The sequence below is a fragment of the Mustela nigripes genome, chromosome 13, assembly GCF_022355385.1.
Source record: "Mustela nigripes isolate SB6536 chromosome 13, MUSNIG.SB6536, whole genome shotgun sequence".
NCBI classification, from domain to species: Eukaryota; Metazoa; Chordata; class Mammalia; order Carnivora; family Mustelidae; genus Mustela; species Mustela nigripes.
In genome coordinates, this window is record NC_081569.1 from 1,457,830 (window position 1) to 1,475,074 (window position 17,245).

Here is a 17,245-nt window from a genome sequence, read left to right on the forward strand (position 1 = left end):
GAACGGATGAGCCTCTGGGAGATCACAGGGGCGGGCTACGTCTGATTCCCACATCTGCCCCAACCCAGAGACACCCGGAGACCCACTTCTGCCTCCGTATTTAAGAGGTGTGAAATAGAAGTCCTCCTGTGCTCCTGCCTCGACGTGGCATGTTTTCATAACGACACAGAAGTAGTTGCAAAACTGTCTGTGGTGTTTGTGGGATTGAAAACTGGTGTGACATCAACCACAGCAGTTTGCTTGGTTTTCTTTGTGTAACTGAAGGTTACACACAGGGTTCACTCATGAACACACAGGGTTCTGTCAGTTTCGGGTGTAGAGCATAGAGACCCAGCGCTGGCCCACCTCCCCTGTGCCCGTCACGATGGGGGTCCTCTTGATCCCCGCCTCTGGGCCACCCCGACCCCCCCTTGCGGCCCTCGGACCATCCGGCCGGCCTCCTGGCAGCGGAGCAGTCCTGTCACTGTGCGTGAGCAGAGCTGGGGGACAGTTTGGACAGAGCATGAGAGACCTACAAGTTCGTGAGTTCTAAAAATAGTTTTGAATAAAATTTTAAAATTTAAAACGTATCGTTCTTGCCTTAATTTCATTAGAACAGCTAGTTATTTTGTCATAACCAAGCTTTTGACATAACTCGGGTTTTACTGAGAGACGACATGACGAGGAAGTAAAGTGAATTATACTCAAAATGTGCAAAATATGAGCAGTCTCACAAAACTAGTGTTCAAAGTTGCAAAATTAAATTTATTTTATATGCACTTTTCAGTCATTTTTCTTTGATAAGATTCAAAATCTCCCTTAGAGTTAAAGGCAAGGTACAAATTATAATTGAAGAACATTAACATCGCATATCAAAGTTATCTAAATCAAGCTGAAATGTTTAAATTTATTTTTAAAAAACTTCATTAAGTGTTTTATATACTTTCCGTAAAAATAACACGATTTGCTAGCCTAGCATTCGGTGTTTGTCTAGTGGCCACAGGGAATACTTAGTAACACTCTTCGTGTGCCGAGACGAGGCTCGACTTATACAAATGAGTCCGAACCCGTTAGTGTTGCAAAATGTGTCCTGATCGCCCCTGCTGCTGTCCTGACTACAAGGCTACTCTGTGTCTTGGAAGCACGAGTTGGACAGAGACCAGGAAACGATGGTGGGCGCATCTGGGAAGGGCCCTGGTGTGGGCCTGACGCGGCCGTGTTCGTGCTGGGAGTGTTGACAGCCGCTGACCACCGTCTCGCCTTTGCTCACTTTCTCTCCACTGCTGCCCCGCCTCCCCTGCACCTGGGGACAGGCCCCCCTCCCACGGTGGCTGCGACCCACCGCAGAGCTGCGCGGCACTCAGGCCAGTTTCTTTGGACGGCATGCAGGCATGGGGAGAGGCTGTGCCTGGGGCCCGGCCAGCGTCACTCAAGGGAGGGGCACGTGGTGTGCAGGCAGACCCTCGAGGGACAGAGGGGACTCTGTGACCCTTACGTGAATGTGTGCGTGTCTGTCTGTAGCATGCTGGGCCCCCTGAAGCATGCACCCCGAGGAAGGGCGCCCTTACCCAGGATCGAGAGCAGCACGGCCGCCCTGCCTCCCCCTCTGAGCCCCACGTGGTTTCTGATATTTTTTGTGCAACGAAGACACTTGACTTTCCACACACCTGAGTGGGGGGCTGAGACAGGCTCCGGAACGTGGAGCCTCGAGGCGGCCCTAATCCCTGGCCAGCAGATTATGGTATGGGGGTTGGAACTTTGCCCTTGACCGCTAGTTTGTGTGCCAAGCCCTGTCTCCAGGGAGCCACTCCTAAGTGTGGGCGGCTCTGTCTCACCAAGCCCCCTGCTTCGTGGCTGTGAGCGCCACGCCAGGCTCGTCTCTCAGATCCGAGAAGTGCTCGACCGGTCCCGGGATGTCCCCACAGCCCTGCTGAGGGAGCCCCCTTCTCGGGTAACTGCTGCGTGCCGGGGCTGGCTTCTCATATCGGGCGGGATGATCGGGGTGGGGGGGGTTAGTGACCAGCCACTTCCCTGTGTGGTTGGGCTGCAGGGTTCCCGGTCCCGTGGTCCCTCTGGACTACGGAGAAAGCAGTAGAGCAGCACTCAGCCAGGGTGCCCTGGCTTTGGGGCAGCCGGCTGGAGAGCGAGACAGACAGGGAGAGGACGAAACTGCACGAGAAGCCCAGGGGGCAGTGAGGACGGCTGCTGCCTCCTCCTTCCCGAATGTTCAGTGAGAACACCGTGCCCTGCTGGGCCAAGCCTCACATCTGTTGTCAGGGAAGAACTCCAAGGCCCGACGCCGCCAGTGACGCTCCGTTCACCTCCCCAGATCTCTTCTCCATCCTTCCCTGCCCTGCTGTGCCCCGCGGGCGAGGGGCTGACCTCTGGGGATGACGGTGCCCAGGCCCAGGGCCTCGGGCTGCTGGCTGAGACGGGGCGGCAGAGGCTCAGGCGGAAGGGACGGAAGCTGGGCCTCCTCGTCTCCTCACCCCTCCCTTCCGGGCTGTCTGGGGAGGCGCGTCCCGCTGGGTCCCTCTAGCTGTGGCTCACAGCTCCTGTGGGGGGGCCCCCCGCCCCACCCCCAAGCAAGGGCTGATGGTGGCTTCTGGTCGGCATCGAACCTGGGTTATTCTCTGTCCCTTGCTGGCTCTCTAAGCCTGCCTACGCTTCTGGAAATGGTCCCTAAACGAAGCCCCACCTCGGGTATCCTCTGCGTGCACGAAGGACCGTCGGGGAGGACGTCCGCACTTTCCCGGGAGCGGCGCCAGGTGAGGGGTCTGCGGCTCAGGGAGGTGGGACGCTGGAGTGAGGCCATTCCGCGCGACTGCCTGGGTCAGTCACCCCCAAAACCAGCCTCTCCGGGGGAACCTGAGGCCGATGCCATGGCAAAGACATTAGGAAAGCGTGAGTGAGGGGACGGGTGCTGGGACAGCTCTCGCTCGGGGCGGGGACAGTGGTGAGGGATGAGGTTCCCCGAGGTCAGCGCCACGTGATGATGGGGTCCCGCGGGCCGGGAGGAGCCACGTGCTGCAGGAAGGGTCTGCGGCCGACAGGGGTATGGTGCAACCTTCTAACCACCCCGGCAGGAGAACCCGGGAGCCCAGCTGTGGAAGGTTCTGGAAAAGAGGTTTCAGGGCCATCCTGGGAGACGCACGTGGAAGCACGTCTTTGAACGGGTCTTGAACAGAGACACTCATGTGCCAACAGAGTGCCCACCAGAAGACACCCACGCTGCGGAAGGCTCTCGGCAATCAGCCGCGGAGGTCGGCCCTCCCCTCACCCACCTGGTTCTTGCTCAGTGGCGGGAACACAGCGGCCACAGTGGACGGATGGGGCCGTTTAGGGGCTCGGCAGTGGGGCTGTCCCCCACTAAGCCTCCTCTGTTGCTGTCATTTCTAGATCTGCAACCTGCCAATGAGCGAGGCTCACGTTCGGCCCCGGTGGGACCCCATTCCCCAGGAGCGGGCTGTGGGAACCGGCCAGCTGCTTGGGGGTGGGCTGATGTCCCCGGGACCCCTTCTGTCACGGAGGGAGGTGGGCGAGCTCCACGTTCTGGCTGCGGACTTGCCGCACCCACGTCCGCAGCACGTGCAGGGTTTCATTCATCTCGTGCGTCTCAGCAACATGACCTTCCGCCAAAGAGCTCGTTTGTGACCGGCGTGCCGCGGGGGCTCTCCGTGTGGTCCCTGCGTCTTCCTCTTCCTGACCTGGGGGGCAGAGGAGGAGATGACTGCACGGTCAGACTGATCTGTTCCAAGGGCCAGTGGGAAGTGGGGTGCTGCTTTGCAGTGGGGGCGGGGAGCAGGGGGACTTGTTCTGGAACCCAGAGGTTCCCTGGGGAACGCCCCAGGTGATGCCGATGTTGCCCATCCCACACGCCCCGGTGATGCCGATGTTGCCCATCCTGAGACCGTAGCTGGAGTGACACTGTCCCAGGGCTCCTGTTCTCTCTGAGCAGGAGAGGCCTTGAAACACTCTTCATGTTCTTTGTGGGTGGTAGAAACCGGCAGCCCAGTGAAGACAGAACACCAAGAACAGGACATTCCGCCGGGGGAAAGTACTCCAGCAGCCACGGGAATGCTGGCGGGTGGTGGGGATGTGGCGTGAGTGCGGAGGAACGACGTGGTGGTCATCGAGCTGGGCTGGTGGCCGGCCACGGAAGGGAGGGGGCTGGCGGCCGTGCCGTGTAGGAATTGTTCATTTACTGACCTGGAGGTGGCTCAGCCCAGCTGGGAGCGGGACTGCACCGGCACGGTCCCCCTCCACCAGACACGTGCTGAGTGACAGACCTTGATGTCTGCCCTGTGCGAGGTGCGTATACACTTGTTCCCATCCAACCGAAGTTCACGGACGCGTACTGAGTGCTGACGGGGCCGCTTGTCCTGGTTACGTCTGGTTCGCCCCAGAATGCTGACAGCGGAACCGCTCTGCCCAGGTTCCCCCGACTACGGGGATCTGTTGTTTCAGCCGATGGGGGACCCAACGTGGTCCCTGCTGGGCTGAGGTCTGGGCAGGAGTTCTGTCCTCTCCCTGTGGCGGCGGCCCCCGTGGGTGAGTCCTCTTCCACTGCTGCCGTCCTGCTGGGTCCTGAGAGGCCGCCGTCTCCCACCGTGGGCCACTTTTCCAAGTCGTGTTGTTTCCCTTGGGCCTGCCTGGCCCCTTAGTACCCTTTGGGGACGCCCTCAAAGCATGGAACGCTTTGGGCGAGCCTTCCCTGTTCTGCTAGGAGGCTGACTGACTCAGGTCCTGAAGAGAAGCTCCACAGGAGGGAGGGAGAGCCTTGGCTGGGGGCATCGAGGACACGAGGATCTGGGGTAGTGGGGGCCGTCGGCCCCATTGGACGCAGACAACCTGTGCTTGGACAGAATGGCTGGAAATGCTGGTGGGGACCCGGGGAGGGCGCCTCTCAGCAGACAGGGCCGGAGAAGCCCATGCAGAGTCCATGCACCTCGTCCGCCTTCCCGGGTGGCTGCCCGCTCTTCAACAGGAGACCGTGGGACGCGGAACCCCAGCCGTGGACGCAGCGGCCGTGGAGTTCTCTCCGGCTGGCTTTTCGAAGCATCCTCGGGAGCTGGCCCCTGGAGTTCGGGGACAGTGTCATGGGCGAGGGAGACGTGGGCCTTTTCAGTTCGACAAAACCTTGGTCGACATTTGAGCAACTGGTTGGAAACAACAAGAGACGGTGGGAATTGATACTCTAGGCCGGTGAGGCGCGTGTCCTGTTTCTCCCATCGGCCTGTCTGGGGGGCGTTCTCGGGGGCTGCCCTCGACTGCCGGCCTGCGTGGGCTGCCCACCTGTCCCTTTCCAGTCCGCATTCCCTCCCACAGCCCGGCGCCCAGATGCCGCTGTTGTCCCCAGATGCCACACCGCTGTGGAAGGAACGGGGAGCTGACTCTCCTGAGGGTCTGGAGGGAGCCAGGGGGCTGAGCCAAGCACAGTGCGGATGGCAGCCCGGAGCGGCCACCGGACACCACCGTCTGGAATGTCCTCCGTCCTTTCTCTGCAGCGGGGACTTTCTGGTTGTCTTTTCCCTGGAGGCTTGGACTGGGGCAGACCGTTCTCACTGAATCCTCCCACTGCTTCTCTGCCGGCTTCCAGGCTTCAAAAATTCTGTTCATTTCTTTCGATGGACAGTTTCTCCCTCCGTCCACAGCCCCGCACCACACCTGGCCCGCCAGGAACTGAACAGAAGCGCACGCCTCCATCCCGAGCCCCGGAGAGCTGCCACAGAAGCTCCCCACGCCCTTTCACGCGATCAGAGGCTACGTGTGTCTCAGGCCGACGGGCTGGGGTGTAAGAGTCTCTCCCCACTGTCTGAGCCCACACCCAGCGTCCGTCCTATCTGTCTCCACCCTTCTTTGGTCTCGTGGTGCACGTGTAAGGGGGAAGACGAAAGCCTCGAGTCATCACGGGGGTGTGGAGAACGCACACGCCGGACGGCACGTCCCGTAGCCACTCAGATGCCCAACAGACAGGAGTGGCAGAAACGCGCACGACATGATACCAGGAGGGACTGTGGCTCTCAGTGATGTGACCGATGACGTTTATAAAAAATATATCTTGCATTTGGACAAGGATTAGAAGAGAGTGCGTGCGTACACAGTGGAAATCCCTGTTCCGCTAGAGGCTCGGGTGGGGGGTGATTTTTTTAATTTTGCATCTTTTCTGAAATGTTATTTCCCCTTGCCACCAAAAAGAAAAAAAAAAAGAAAAAAGTCCAGAGAAATATCAGCAAATCTAAGTGTGGAAAAGAATGAAGTGGGACCCCGGGACCCCCAGAGCCGTGGTTCTCAAACGCCAGGACACTCACCCGCCGCTTGGTGGCTCTCCCCGGCAGCTTCCCCGGGCACCGTCCCCCGAGACCGGGACCCTGGAGGTCGGGATGGGGCCCAGGATCCTGGATTTGCAGCGAACTCCTCACCACTGCCGATGTGACCCTGGGGCACGTCCTTCCCTCCAGAGGACCCCAGAGTATCTCCGGGAGAGGTCTCCCCTCCCGTTCTTGGGATCTGTCACTAACGGACCTCCAGCGACTGCTGATTCCCACGGTAACCCACACCGCTGGGTTTTCACAGCAGTGCTGGGGGTCTCTGAGGTAGGCTGCAGAGCCAAGGCTGCTGCTGGGCCTGAGGCGATGCCCAGGGTCGTTGCTCTAGATCCGTCCTTCCTCCAGAGTCCAGTGCATCGCGGTCTGCTGCCCTTGCCAGCCGCCCCTTTGTGCCTCCCACAGAGTGGGTGTGTGCTTGTGTGTGCGGTGGGGGGGGACCGCTGGACCCATAGGGCCTGGAATGTGCCTAAACAGCTGTGGCCTTGCTCACGTGTAGGGTCAGTGAGTGGTGATAGTGCTTTGGAAACCTGTTGTCCCGGTGCCCGGGTTGGGGTGGGACCCAGGGCTGGGACGCAGGGGCTGGAAGGGAGCGTGGCCCTTCTTCACAGGTGCAGGTCTCTCCTGATGGGGAGGGCAGGTCATGCCTCGGAGCGAGGGGTACGCTGTGTGGTTCAACAGATGACAGTGGTGTAAAGGGACAGGCACCCTATCCCTTGAGGTCAGGTGCTAGGAGAGGTTGCTGTGAGCGTCCCTCTGACCAGGGGTCCTGGCTGGGAGAGCTGGCCCGGGAAGGGGTCCTGGGAGGTTGAGGAACGTCCTGGGGTTCCGGGCTCTGCTGGGAGGGGGAGGGGCTCAGACCCCTGACTTCTCCCAGGGGGTGGAGTCAAGGAAGGACACCGATGTCTCCTTTCTTCCGTCCTCACAACAACCTAACAACCTTGTGAGGTAGACGTGGTTCCCTCGAGCTATGGAGGAGGGAGCTGGGGCTCAGAGAGGCTGAGTGAGTTATTTGGGGTGGCACAGCGGCATGCAGGGGAGCTGGGACGTGGGACCTGCGCTGGGGGCCTGCGTTCTTGCTCAAGATCACAGACAGAGGTGATGGGGGAGGGGGAGGCCCCAGAACAGTCACTATCAGCAACCTGTCCCTGGCCCCCACCAGCCCTCCTGTCCTTCAGCCGCAGGAGCCTCGCACAAAACCAGGAGGGCCAGGCTTCTCCTCCCCCACCCCCGCCCCTGGTGATGTGAGGGGACAGAGGCCGGCACAGGGGGTGGGACTCGCTCATGGTCACACCGACTTTGGGTGACTGAGGACGAGACCCAGGGCCCCTGGTCCAGGGCTCCCCCCACAGCGTGCGCGTGTCCGAGACGGTACCGCGTGGAAGAAGGTCGTGTGCGGGGACGTCACCGACCCCACCGAAGCCTGCGGCCGAGGGCGGCACCGATAGAGCCTCCCTGCCCACTGAGGTGACGGGACATGACGGGACCGGAGAGCGTCCGGGCCCTACGACCAAGTGGTGCCACGTCGCGCGTATGGGACAAAGGTGACCTTTAAAAGGAGACGCGTAAGAAAAGTCTGGGGGAGATGGGTCAAAACGGCGGCTTCCGGGGGGTGGGGTTCTGTCTTTTTCTCCCTCTCCTTCCTTTTCTGTATGTTCCCCCATCCCCAAAATGCACATGTCACTGATGACGGGAAGACAGACCCCCTCTATGTCTTAGTTTAAGAAACGCAGCTGGGAAGCAGGCTTGTGCCTTGTGCAAGGGTTGGGTGTGGCTCCTTCTGTCCTCCGTCGACACCCCCTGCTGCGGGCTCGGGATGTCCATGCTGTCTGTGCGGGGAGCTGCGGGCCCTGCTTGTGCTGCTTTGCATTTTAAGGGCAGACGGCGTCCTCAGTGCAAGAGCACTGTCGTGTGACGGAGGGGTTCTGCCCTGGGCCCAGTCCCTGAAGGTGCACAGGAGCCGGGGAAGGGGACCCCCCCCATCATCCCACAGGGACTGCCCAGCGCGGACCGGCCTCCTGACTCCGGGCCAAGGGCTCTCATCTCCAGGCCAGCCCACGGCGGAGCCCCCACGGCCCCTGACTGTGATGCCCGGAGTCGGGGGAGCATCCTCAGCTCTGCGGGCTGGCTGGCCGGTGGCTGGGGGACACGGAGGCCCCGCCCCGCCCCGCCCCACCCCACCTCAGTCGTCCAGGTGCTGCTCCTCCCAGGTGGACGTGGGGATGGCGCTGTAGGGGTCCATGATGACCTTGGCACAGCGAATGATCATCACCACGAGGAAGAGGCAGAGGAAGACGAAGCAGGCCAGGGTCAGCCCCTTGTCCACATCCACGTGGACGGGCTCAGGCGTGGGCTCCTCCATGTCAGGGCGGCGGCGGCGGCGGGCTCCTCCGGCTCCGGGTTGACTGGTACCATTTTCCACCCCTGCAGAGAGCCAGGCCGTGGGGAGGCAGGGCCACACCCCCGCCTGGGGTGGGGACACAGGCTCCTGGGGGACAGCGTGGGGCCCAGCCCCTCCTGAGGGACCCTGCCCTGAGCCACGTGGGACCCCCAGCCTGTGTCTTGGGGGCATGGTGGGGGAAAGGTGAGGGAGGGGTGCCAGCGGGGGCGGGGCTGGGTGCAAGCGGAGGCCTCCTAGGGATGGAGCTCCCGCACTTGGCCTCCACCTGCCCCAGAGCCTCAGGAAGGACGGTCTCAGGATGCTTTCAGCTCCGCCAAGCCTCCCCCCGGGTGACGGCAGAGCGCTAACCAGATTCCGTCAGGAGTAGATTCGGGAGACAGCAGACGCCGGACTGGAGCGGTGGGTAGTGACGGGCTGTGGGGACACTGCGGTTGGGGAAGGACGGTCTGCATCCCCTCCCCACCACGGGGACCTCGGGGCCTCCCCGGGGGCGTCTGCTAAGCCCCCGCCACAGGGTTTGGAAAGCACAGGTGTGAGGGGAAGATGGGTTTGGGCAGCCGCAGGGACCCCATCTCCGCCCGGCAAGGCCTTGCCCCGCAGTCCCGGGTGGTGACCCCATGGACCCCCCTGCGCTTCCCCGCAGAGGGCGGTGACAGCACGCAGGTGCCAGTCCGCGGGGGTGGGGAGGCAGCAGCAGTGTGGCCGGCGTGGCTCCTGGCCCGCAGGTGGGGAAGGGCTCTGCGCGGAGCGGGAAGCCGCCTGCAGCAGGACGAGGGCCGCTGCCGCCCCCCCCCATGCCCGTGACCATCCTCCCCGTCCCCCTGGACCTCCCCAGCACTGGAGCTGTATTTGTCCCTTGGCATCCGGGGCCAATCCCCGGTTAGCCATGGGCCCATCTTATCAATGGGACGACCGAGGCCCAGACGGGAATGAGGCGCCACCAGCTCCGCAGGCCTCTCCCTCCGCGGGTGGAGGCTGGTGGGCTCTGTGCCCCCCACCCCGCCTGGGCCCTCAGGAGGACAATGCGGCAAGCCTTGGGTGAGCCGGTCCTGGCATATCTGTGACCACCGGTGACCACGCTGTCCCCTCGCTCTGATCTCTCCCGCCCCTCCCCAGGGGGCACTGACCTGCCGCTGGGAGTGGTCAGCACGTCATAAGGGCCACCGGGCGGCTCCCACTCTGGGTCAGGCTGCTCCCGGGGGGCAGGCGAGAGGCCGGATGTCACCGTCGCTAAGAGCCTCCCAGTCAGAGCGCAGGCACCTGTGCAGGCGGCCGCTGAAACGAGACGAGAGACCGAGGCGGTTACTTCCCAAGACACGCAGCCCCAGCCTCAACCGGACGCCCCAGCCTCGACTGGGCTCCTCCCCAGGCATGGCGGTAGGGCCCGGAGGCTTTATTCTTTCCTTCCTTCCTTTACAAACCATAGCGTCTTATTTTATTCTTGTAAAGACGCGTGACAGGAACTTTGCCGCCGCCCCCGTTGCTGCCCGCGTCAGCCGCCCTAAGGACACCCACACTGCCGGGCAGCCGTCCCCAGCGTCCGCCCCCGAGCTCTTGGTCCTGCAAAACTGAAACTTGGTCCCCATTCAACAGCCGGGCCCTGGCCCACCACCTCCTTCCCGCTTCTATGAACCGGACTCCTCTGGGGACCTCATGCGAGTGGACTCCTGCAGTATCTGTCCCTCGGTGACTGGCTTACTCCGCCGGGCGCGGTGTCCCCCGGGTCCGTCCAGGTTGTAGCCGGTGTCGGGAGCTCTTCCCGTTCGGGCTGAGTAGTGTTCTCGGGCACGTGTGCGCCACGTCTGGTCTCTCCGTCCGTCCTCGGCTGGACACGTGGGTGGTCTCCACCCCCTGGCTGTTGCAGACGGTGCCACCGAGACTGTGAGTGTGTAGATACGTCTGTGAGAGCTGCTTCAATCCTAACGCCCAATGGCTGGGTCCATGTTATTCTATTTTTAGTTTTTTGAGGACTAAATTTTTTTTTTAAGATTTTATCTCTTTGAGGGACAGAACAGGAGCAGGGGGCAGGGCAGAAAGAGAGGGGGAAGCAGGCTCCCTGCTGAGCAGAGAGCCCGATGCAGGGCTCAATCCCAGGACCCTGAGATCATGACCTCAGCCGAAGGCAGAGGCTTGACTGAGCCACCCAGGTGCCCCAAGGCCTAAATTTAACATTTTTGTTCAAATAATGCTTGTGCACAGTTCAAAATTCAAAAACCACGAGTAGAAACAGTGGAAGCTTCCTCCAGCCCCGCTCCTCTGGGGGGAGACGGCCCCAGGTCCGAGCGCCTTCTGATCTGAAGGTCTGCTCCGTGCGCACGGAGATCTTGATCTGTTATTTGCACAACTGTGAGTCTGTCACAGAAACTGTCCCCGTCTTACTTTTCACATACCTGACCTGGGAGAGGACTGCGCCTCGACACGACAAGGGTTGCCTGTTTCTTGTTCGCACCCATGTCACGTCTCTTGCTTGGGTGTGTTAGAGCACACTTTGCCGTTCTTGTGTTGGGTAGACGTCTGGGCGATTTCTCCTCTGTTGTATATCAGGCAGCGGTGGCATTCGTGTCGCTCCGTACACGTCCGACGACACCGCAACCTACATTCTGTTGGGCACAACCGCCCTCCCTGAGGGACGGCCGTTTGAATTCCAACCGGAATTCCTCTCTCCCCAAGTCTGTGCCTACGTCAGCGTCTCCTACGGTCCTGCCACCTTGAAAACACAAGTTTTTCCGTTTTTGCCAATTTAGTGGGGAAAGGTGATCCAGAGATATTTTTTCCTGGATCTGAGAAAACTACAGAGTGAACGGACATAGAGCCCCCCGCCCCCGGCTCTACCACGGTTGACACTCTGCTGTGTTTATTTCACTTCATCGGGTTGGTCTCTCCGTCCTCGTGTCTCGGACGCCGGTCAGAGAAGGAGGCAGGGGTTAGCACGCGTCACTGAAGACATCTCGGGTCCACGTCAGTAGTTAGGATTCAATACCTGCTTAAAGCTTTCTGAAAAGTAAAACTCACCGACGGTGAGATGCTCGGATCTCAAGGGCCATTGCTGGGACCCGGCAAGAGCGTGTGCCTGTGTAACTCTTGGAAGCACATTCCTGTTTCATTTCTGTTCACGAAGGAAGTTAAACATCTCAAGATTCTTTGGTGTTTCCTTTTTGTGAAGGAAAAAAGTCAGTTTACATCTTTTATCTATTTTTCTCTTGGCTTTGGGGTCTCCTTTCTGGCCTTGGAGGCAGAGGGTTGAGATCAGTCTGTGAATTGTACTTGTTCATCTGATTTTTATTTTCTTCCGTTTGTCATGGTTTCTTTTTCCCGGATTCCTTCTCCTAGTTCTCTCTCCTCCCCCACCAAGTTGGAGTCACTAGAATGAGCTCTCTGAGGGGTTCTTCGTTCTTTTAGATGCATTTCTGTTTCTGTAATTCGAATCGTCAGCGCAGACGAGGAATCGAGGGAGCTCACTCTAATTTCTGCCTTTCCCCCCAGTCTTCACCTTTCCACCGGTTCCGTCATTTTCCCGCGGTGAGAGCCCATGGCCTCTGTGTGTTGATTTAGCCTCGGTTTTCCCGTTGGGCCCATTCAGTCCCCACTGGTCCAGCCGCTGGGGTTTTCCTGCGAGCTCACGGGTTCTCCAGCACTGACTTTTGGGAAGGAGGGGCTCGTGGGAGTCATATTCCCTGAGGCCTCACCTGTTGGCTTCTTTGAAGGAAATGCGCCTTTTTCTCGGACCGCCCTGCAGACTTCCTCTTCATCTTTGCTTCTCCCGCAGACGAGCCTGGCCGTGGGGTGCGGTTCTCTCTGCGTTTTCCTCCTGGAGTCTCGCTTCCCGTCCCGTGAGTTTTGCAGACGTTGGGCTCTTCCCCTCTTCAAGCATGCGCCCGTCCCATTCTCTCTCTTTGCCCTTTCTGGTTCTCCAAACGCACGCAGACCTTCTGGTTGAGTTGATTCGTCTGTGAATCTTTATTTCTGTATTTTTTTTCCTTTCCATGCTGTGGTCTGAATGCTTTCCTCGGAAGCGGCTGCCGCCCAGTAATCTCCGCGCCCGTTCTGTGCAATTAGCTGCTAATCTGTCGATTCCAATTTCCACTTAAATCACACTTCCCAGTTGTATAATTTCCACTGGATCCTTTAAAAAAGTTCCAGCTCTGGGGCGCCTGGGGGGCTCAGTCCGTTAAGCATCTGAGCCGTGGTTTCGCCTCAGAGCGGTTTCTCAGGGTCCCGGGATGGAGTCGTGAGTCGGGCTCCCTGCTCAGCACGGTCTGCTTGAGAGCTTGTCTCCTGCTCTCTTCCCGCTCACGGTCACTCTCCAAAATAAATAAATACATTTTAAAATAAAATAAAATAAAGAGAACTTTGAAATATCCGTACATACACATGCACGTGTTGGGGTGAGGGGTTAGCGCCCTGCGCCCTGCTAGGTCGAGACCCGCTCCTGCAGGTGATTCCAAGCGTGGCGCGTAGCTTCCGCTCTGGCGTCCGTGCAGATCCGAGGGTCCCGGGAGCCATACTTTGGAAACACCTGCGCCTCGCAGACAGAGACTGGGAGGAGGGAGAAGGCGTTTGCTACAGATCTCAGAGCAACGGCAGAGCGGAGCCTGGGCCACACGGGCCTCGTGGCGCTGGTGTGTCATGGTTGTCGGTGGCTCTCGGGGAAGGACGAATGTACCAGACCGTCACAGCGGGACTCAGTCTGGCCTCACGGGCACAGACTCAGAAATCCCAGGCGCAGGGTCTGCCCTAAGTTATTACGGATTCCTGCAGAGCCGATAGAGGTCAGACCTCAGCAAAATTGCCACCTGACTCCCCCTGTCTGGTCTGGGGCCAGGATTGGGCTCTATAACCTTAGCACGGGCCCCAGAAGAAGACCGTCCGTGTTTTCTGGATCCTTCCGGCCGGGAGGGATGCCAAGGATGTGGACTCAAAAAAACAGATTCGCCTTTCCGCCCTCCAGATGGGGAGCCTCATTAACCTTGATTAGCGGGCAGGCACGGGGCCGTCCAGCTCTGCTGCAGAGCAAGGACACGACACCCAGGAGACACTGCGACACAGACCTTAGCTGCTGTCTCTGGGGAGGGGCGGGGCTTCCCGGAGGCCTGCTCGGTGGGGGGCGGGGGCATGCGGCATCTTGCATCTCGGAGCTCTCCTGCCGCAGTGGCCAAGCTGGGGGCCCCACCGGCCACTTCCTGGGGAGGCTGGAGGCGACCTTGCCTCCGAGTCAGGGATGCTGGGTGGTGAACAACCCTCAGGGAACCTGGCACACTCCCCGGAGCACAGTTTTAGGGCTGAGGGGTAGCGGATCGGATCCCAGCGGAGAGAAGTCCTGCCCAAAGCCACAGTCCACACACAGGGCCCGGGAACCAGTACCTCGGGGGGACTTTGGGGAGAACCGGCCAGAAGGGCGCGCAGATGCAGGACGTGGGTGTCGGTGTGTGTCCTACTCCAGGGCTGGGGGCGGTGCTCAGGTCCCCGCTTTCCGAGCTGACGGGTTTCTTTTTTTTTGTCCCTAAGTGTGTCCCAGGCTGCGAGGGGTGGCTGCGGCATCAGGATGTCCTCCCGCCTCCCGTAGTTCTGGAGGCTGGAAGTCCCGGGTTAACACCCAGCACAGGGTCTCTTCCTGGTGTGCACACGGTCCCCTTCTCACCGTGACCTTGCCTCAGCGTGCGAGCAAGCCAGGAGGGAGACATCACGCCCTCCTCTTCTTCGTATAAGGTCACCAGTCTCAGCAGAGTAAGACCCTGACCCTATGACTTCATCTGACCTCCTAATAGCCCTCTCTCTGAATACGATCACCCCGGCTCTCGGGACTTCAACCGATGAAGTCGGCGGGGACACAGGTCAGTTCGCGGCAACGTGCGAGTTCCCCGGGAGAAGGGTCTGAGTCTGACCCTTCAGAGTGGCGCAGGGCCACTCTGGGGCTAGGGCTGGCCTGTCCCTCATGGGCGCACAGTGAATGTCGAGACGAGGACCAGAGCTTGGCCGTGGCCCTCCAGACACCGCGAGTAAGAAGAAGAGGTGACCGAAAAAGCGTGCCACTTGTTACCATGGGGCTGGACAATGGGTTGTGTGGACACGGTAAAGTCACTCACAGGTCAAAGGCCAGAGCGGGTCCCGCACCCTTGTCGGCTGCAGCTATAAATAGCAGCACAGCCGTTGTGAATCCACCCGATGCCTGCCCCAGAGGGCGTTTGCTCGGGGCGGAAACGGTGGGCAGTGTCTCGGCCTCACACCCGCCACACTGTCCTGTGGGACCCCTCTCGGTGGCCTCACTCTTCGTCAGCGCAATTAGCAGCTGGCCAGCGAGCAGAGGTGACCGAGACCGCGACGCCTTCCAGGGCCCGGGAGAGGCAGGGAGGGGAAGGCATTCACGGGCTGTCGCAGCTGGGACGCGATGTCCTGCGATGCGGACGTGTCTCTGAGCTCTGGAGACCCTCCCGGAGCAGAGCGGCCGGAGAGCAGCACCGTCCGGGTAACAGGCGAGGCGACACGTCCACCAAGAGAGGGGCTCGCCGCTGCCGAGTCTCCGCATGCAGGAAACAGGCTGGTGGGGACTGTCGCCGTGAACATGTCCCATCCTTCAGGAACACAGAGGCCGACTCTCAGGAAACAGCCTCAGCCTGGGCAGTGGGTGGAGGTGGACGCAGCGGGCGGAGCCTTGAGCCACAGACCGGCCCCAGGCCTGGAAACTGAGGGAGGTTTCCCGGTGGAGTTTAGGAATTGCTTGGGACCCTCGCCCCGTTTCTTTCATGTTTCCTCCTTTGAAGGGGAAAGTGCGTAACTGTTACGCTATGCCTGTCCCTCCGCTGTATTTTTCGAGCAGGTAACATCTTTTTCCCGGTCCCCCCAGGCGGAGAGGGATTTTGCCCAGGATGGAGCACATGTAGAGGTCAGCAGTGCCTAGTTTAGACAACTCAGATGGGACTTGGGCCTCTGGGCTGATGGTGTAGAGGAGAGACAGGAACTTTGGAGGCCAGAGAGGGGGCTGGGGGAGGGTGAAGAATGACCCCCCCCCCCGCACACACACACACACACACACACACACACAAGAAACCCACAGGGAAGCTTTCGAACCTGAGGACAGTATCGTGCAGAGTAAAAGGAGCTTCTCAAGGTGATGGAGTTACGGATCTTGCGATGGGGCCGCGCGCCTGGGTTTTCAGGCCGAGGGCCACGTGGAACCGCAGCGGCTGTGTTGTGAGCGTCAGGCGGGGGCGGGGGGGGGCACGGCTCGGTGGGGGAGGAAGGGGACCGTGGGAGGCCCGGAGGTCAGAGCAAGCTCTCTCCTGCAGTCACCAGAAGGAAGGGCCTTGCCAACACCGTGCTGCTCCCCACTTCCGACCTCCAGAACCAGAGAAGCCCACGCCTCTGGGTTCCAATGAAGGAGCAGGAGGCTGGCTGAGGACAAACCACCTCGGTCTGCGGCCGCCGGGTACACGGGCAAGGAGAAGCCAGTGTGGACGCTCACGTCCCATCTCTGAAAGGCATCAGGCTGTTTGCTTTCTTTCTCCAGGATCGGAGAAACGGAGACAAACCAACCAAGGGCAAGCCAAGAACATGCCGTCTGGCGGGCAGACGGGGAGTGACTCAGTGGCAGACCGGCAGGAAAAGAAGTTTCCTTAAAAGGGATCCAACAGCCAGAATGGGGCGCTGACGCAGGGGGACAAGGCGGCAGAGCCGGGGACGGGGGCGGGGACACGGTGCAAAGACACGGGGTGCTCCGCTGGTGAGGCCGAGGCCGGGGCCCTGGTGCTCTGGAGCCCGGCTCCCCTGAACCTGCGGACCGCCGCGCACCAGCAGCCTGAGGTCGGAGCAGCAGCGTCGGTGGAGACCCCAGGAGGCACGGCGAGGGGCACCAGGCAAGGCTGCTTCCTGTCCTTACGCGAGAAGATCTGTTCTTGGAGGTGACCTTGGTGAACTTCTGGTCCTCGTAAAATCCCTCTCCGGGAGGAAACACCTCGAACAAGCACCATCACTTCTGGAAGGCAGGGCACCCACTGGACGGTGCCAGGAGGGGTGCTGGAGGAACGGGCTCCAACAAGAGGAGGGAGCATCCACAATGTCCTCCGTACTGGAAGGCACGGCAGCGTCAGGAGGAAGCCTGGACTCCGGAGATTGTGGATGTGGGTTCCGGCCCTGGGTGTGCCGTTTGCTGGCGGGAGCAGCCTGACGACCCTGTCCCATGCAGCCCGGCGCCCGGGCCTGTGAGACGCAGCCACGAACGTGGGTCCTTGGGGGTGTCCTCGGGGCCCCTGAAAGAGCCATTCTCCCCGGGGCCCCATCCTTCCCTTGGACACAGCACGCTCGGAGGCCTTCGCCGATGCCTGGCCAGCTAAGAGCCTGCCTCTTCTCTGATCTCCCCAGGTATGGACCTGAGGCTGCCTGGACTGAGGTTGCTTATGGAGCCCCCTTGGCTGATCCACCACTGTGTTCCCCGTCACGTGCTCTGCCCGTGGCTCCCGTGTGCAAACGCGGATATGGACTCCAGGCCACCTGACGTGTGCTGGGCCGGGGTGAGGCCCCTCGGCTTCCTGTGCCCCTTACTCCC

At 60.6% G+C, this 17,245-nt stretch overlaps 1 protein-coding gene across 3 annotated transcripts in view; it reads right to left on the minus strand.

The window, feature by feature from the left end:
- Positions 1-723: 723 nt before the first annotated feature.
- The window catches only part of CTXND1 (cortexin domain containing 1), a 46,116-nt gene continuing 29,594 nt past the window's right edge, over positions 724-17,245 (minus strand). Inside the window, exons 2-5 of one of the 3 annotated variants that reach the window (XM_059371426.1) lie at positions 9,834-9,981; positions 9,055-9,131; positions 8,487-8,729; positions 724-3,686 (exon numbers count right to left, since the gene is read on the minus strand). In XM_059371426.1, the coding sequence (XP_059227409.1) occupies positions 8,488-8,667 (180 nt within the window). In that variant the 5' untranslated portion in view covers positions 8,668-8,729; positions 9,055-9,131; positions 9,834-9,981 and the 3' untranslated portion in view covers positions 724-3,686; position 8,487. Of the gene's footprint in view, positions 3,687-8,486; positions 8,730-9,054; positions 9,132-9,833; positions 9,982-17,245 lie in introns of those variants that run through there. The other 2 variants (XM_059371425.1, XM_059371424.1) reach the window with 2 other exon arrangements.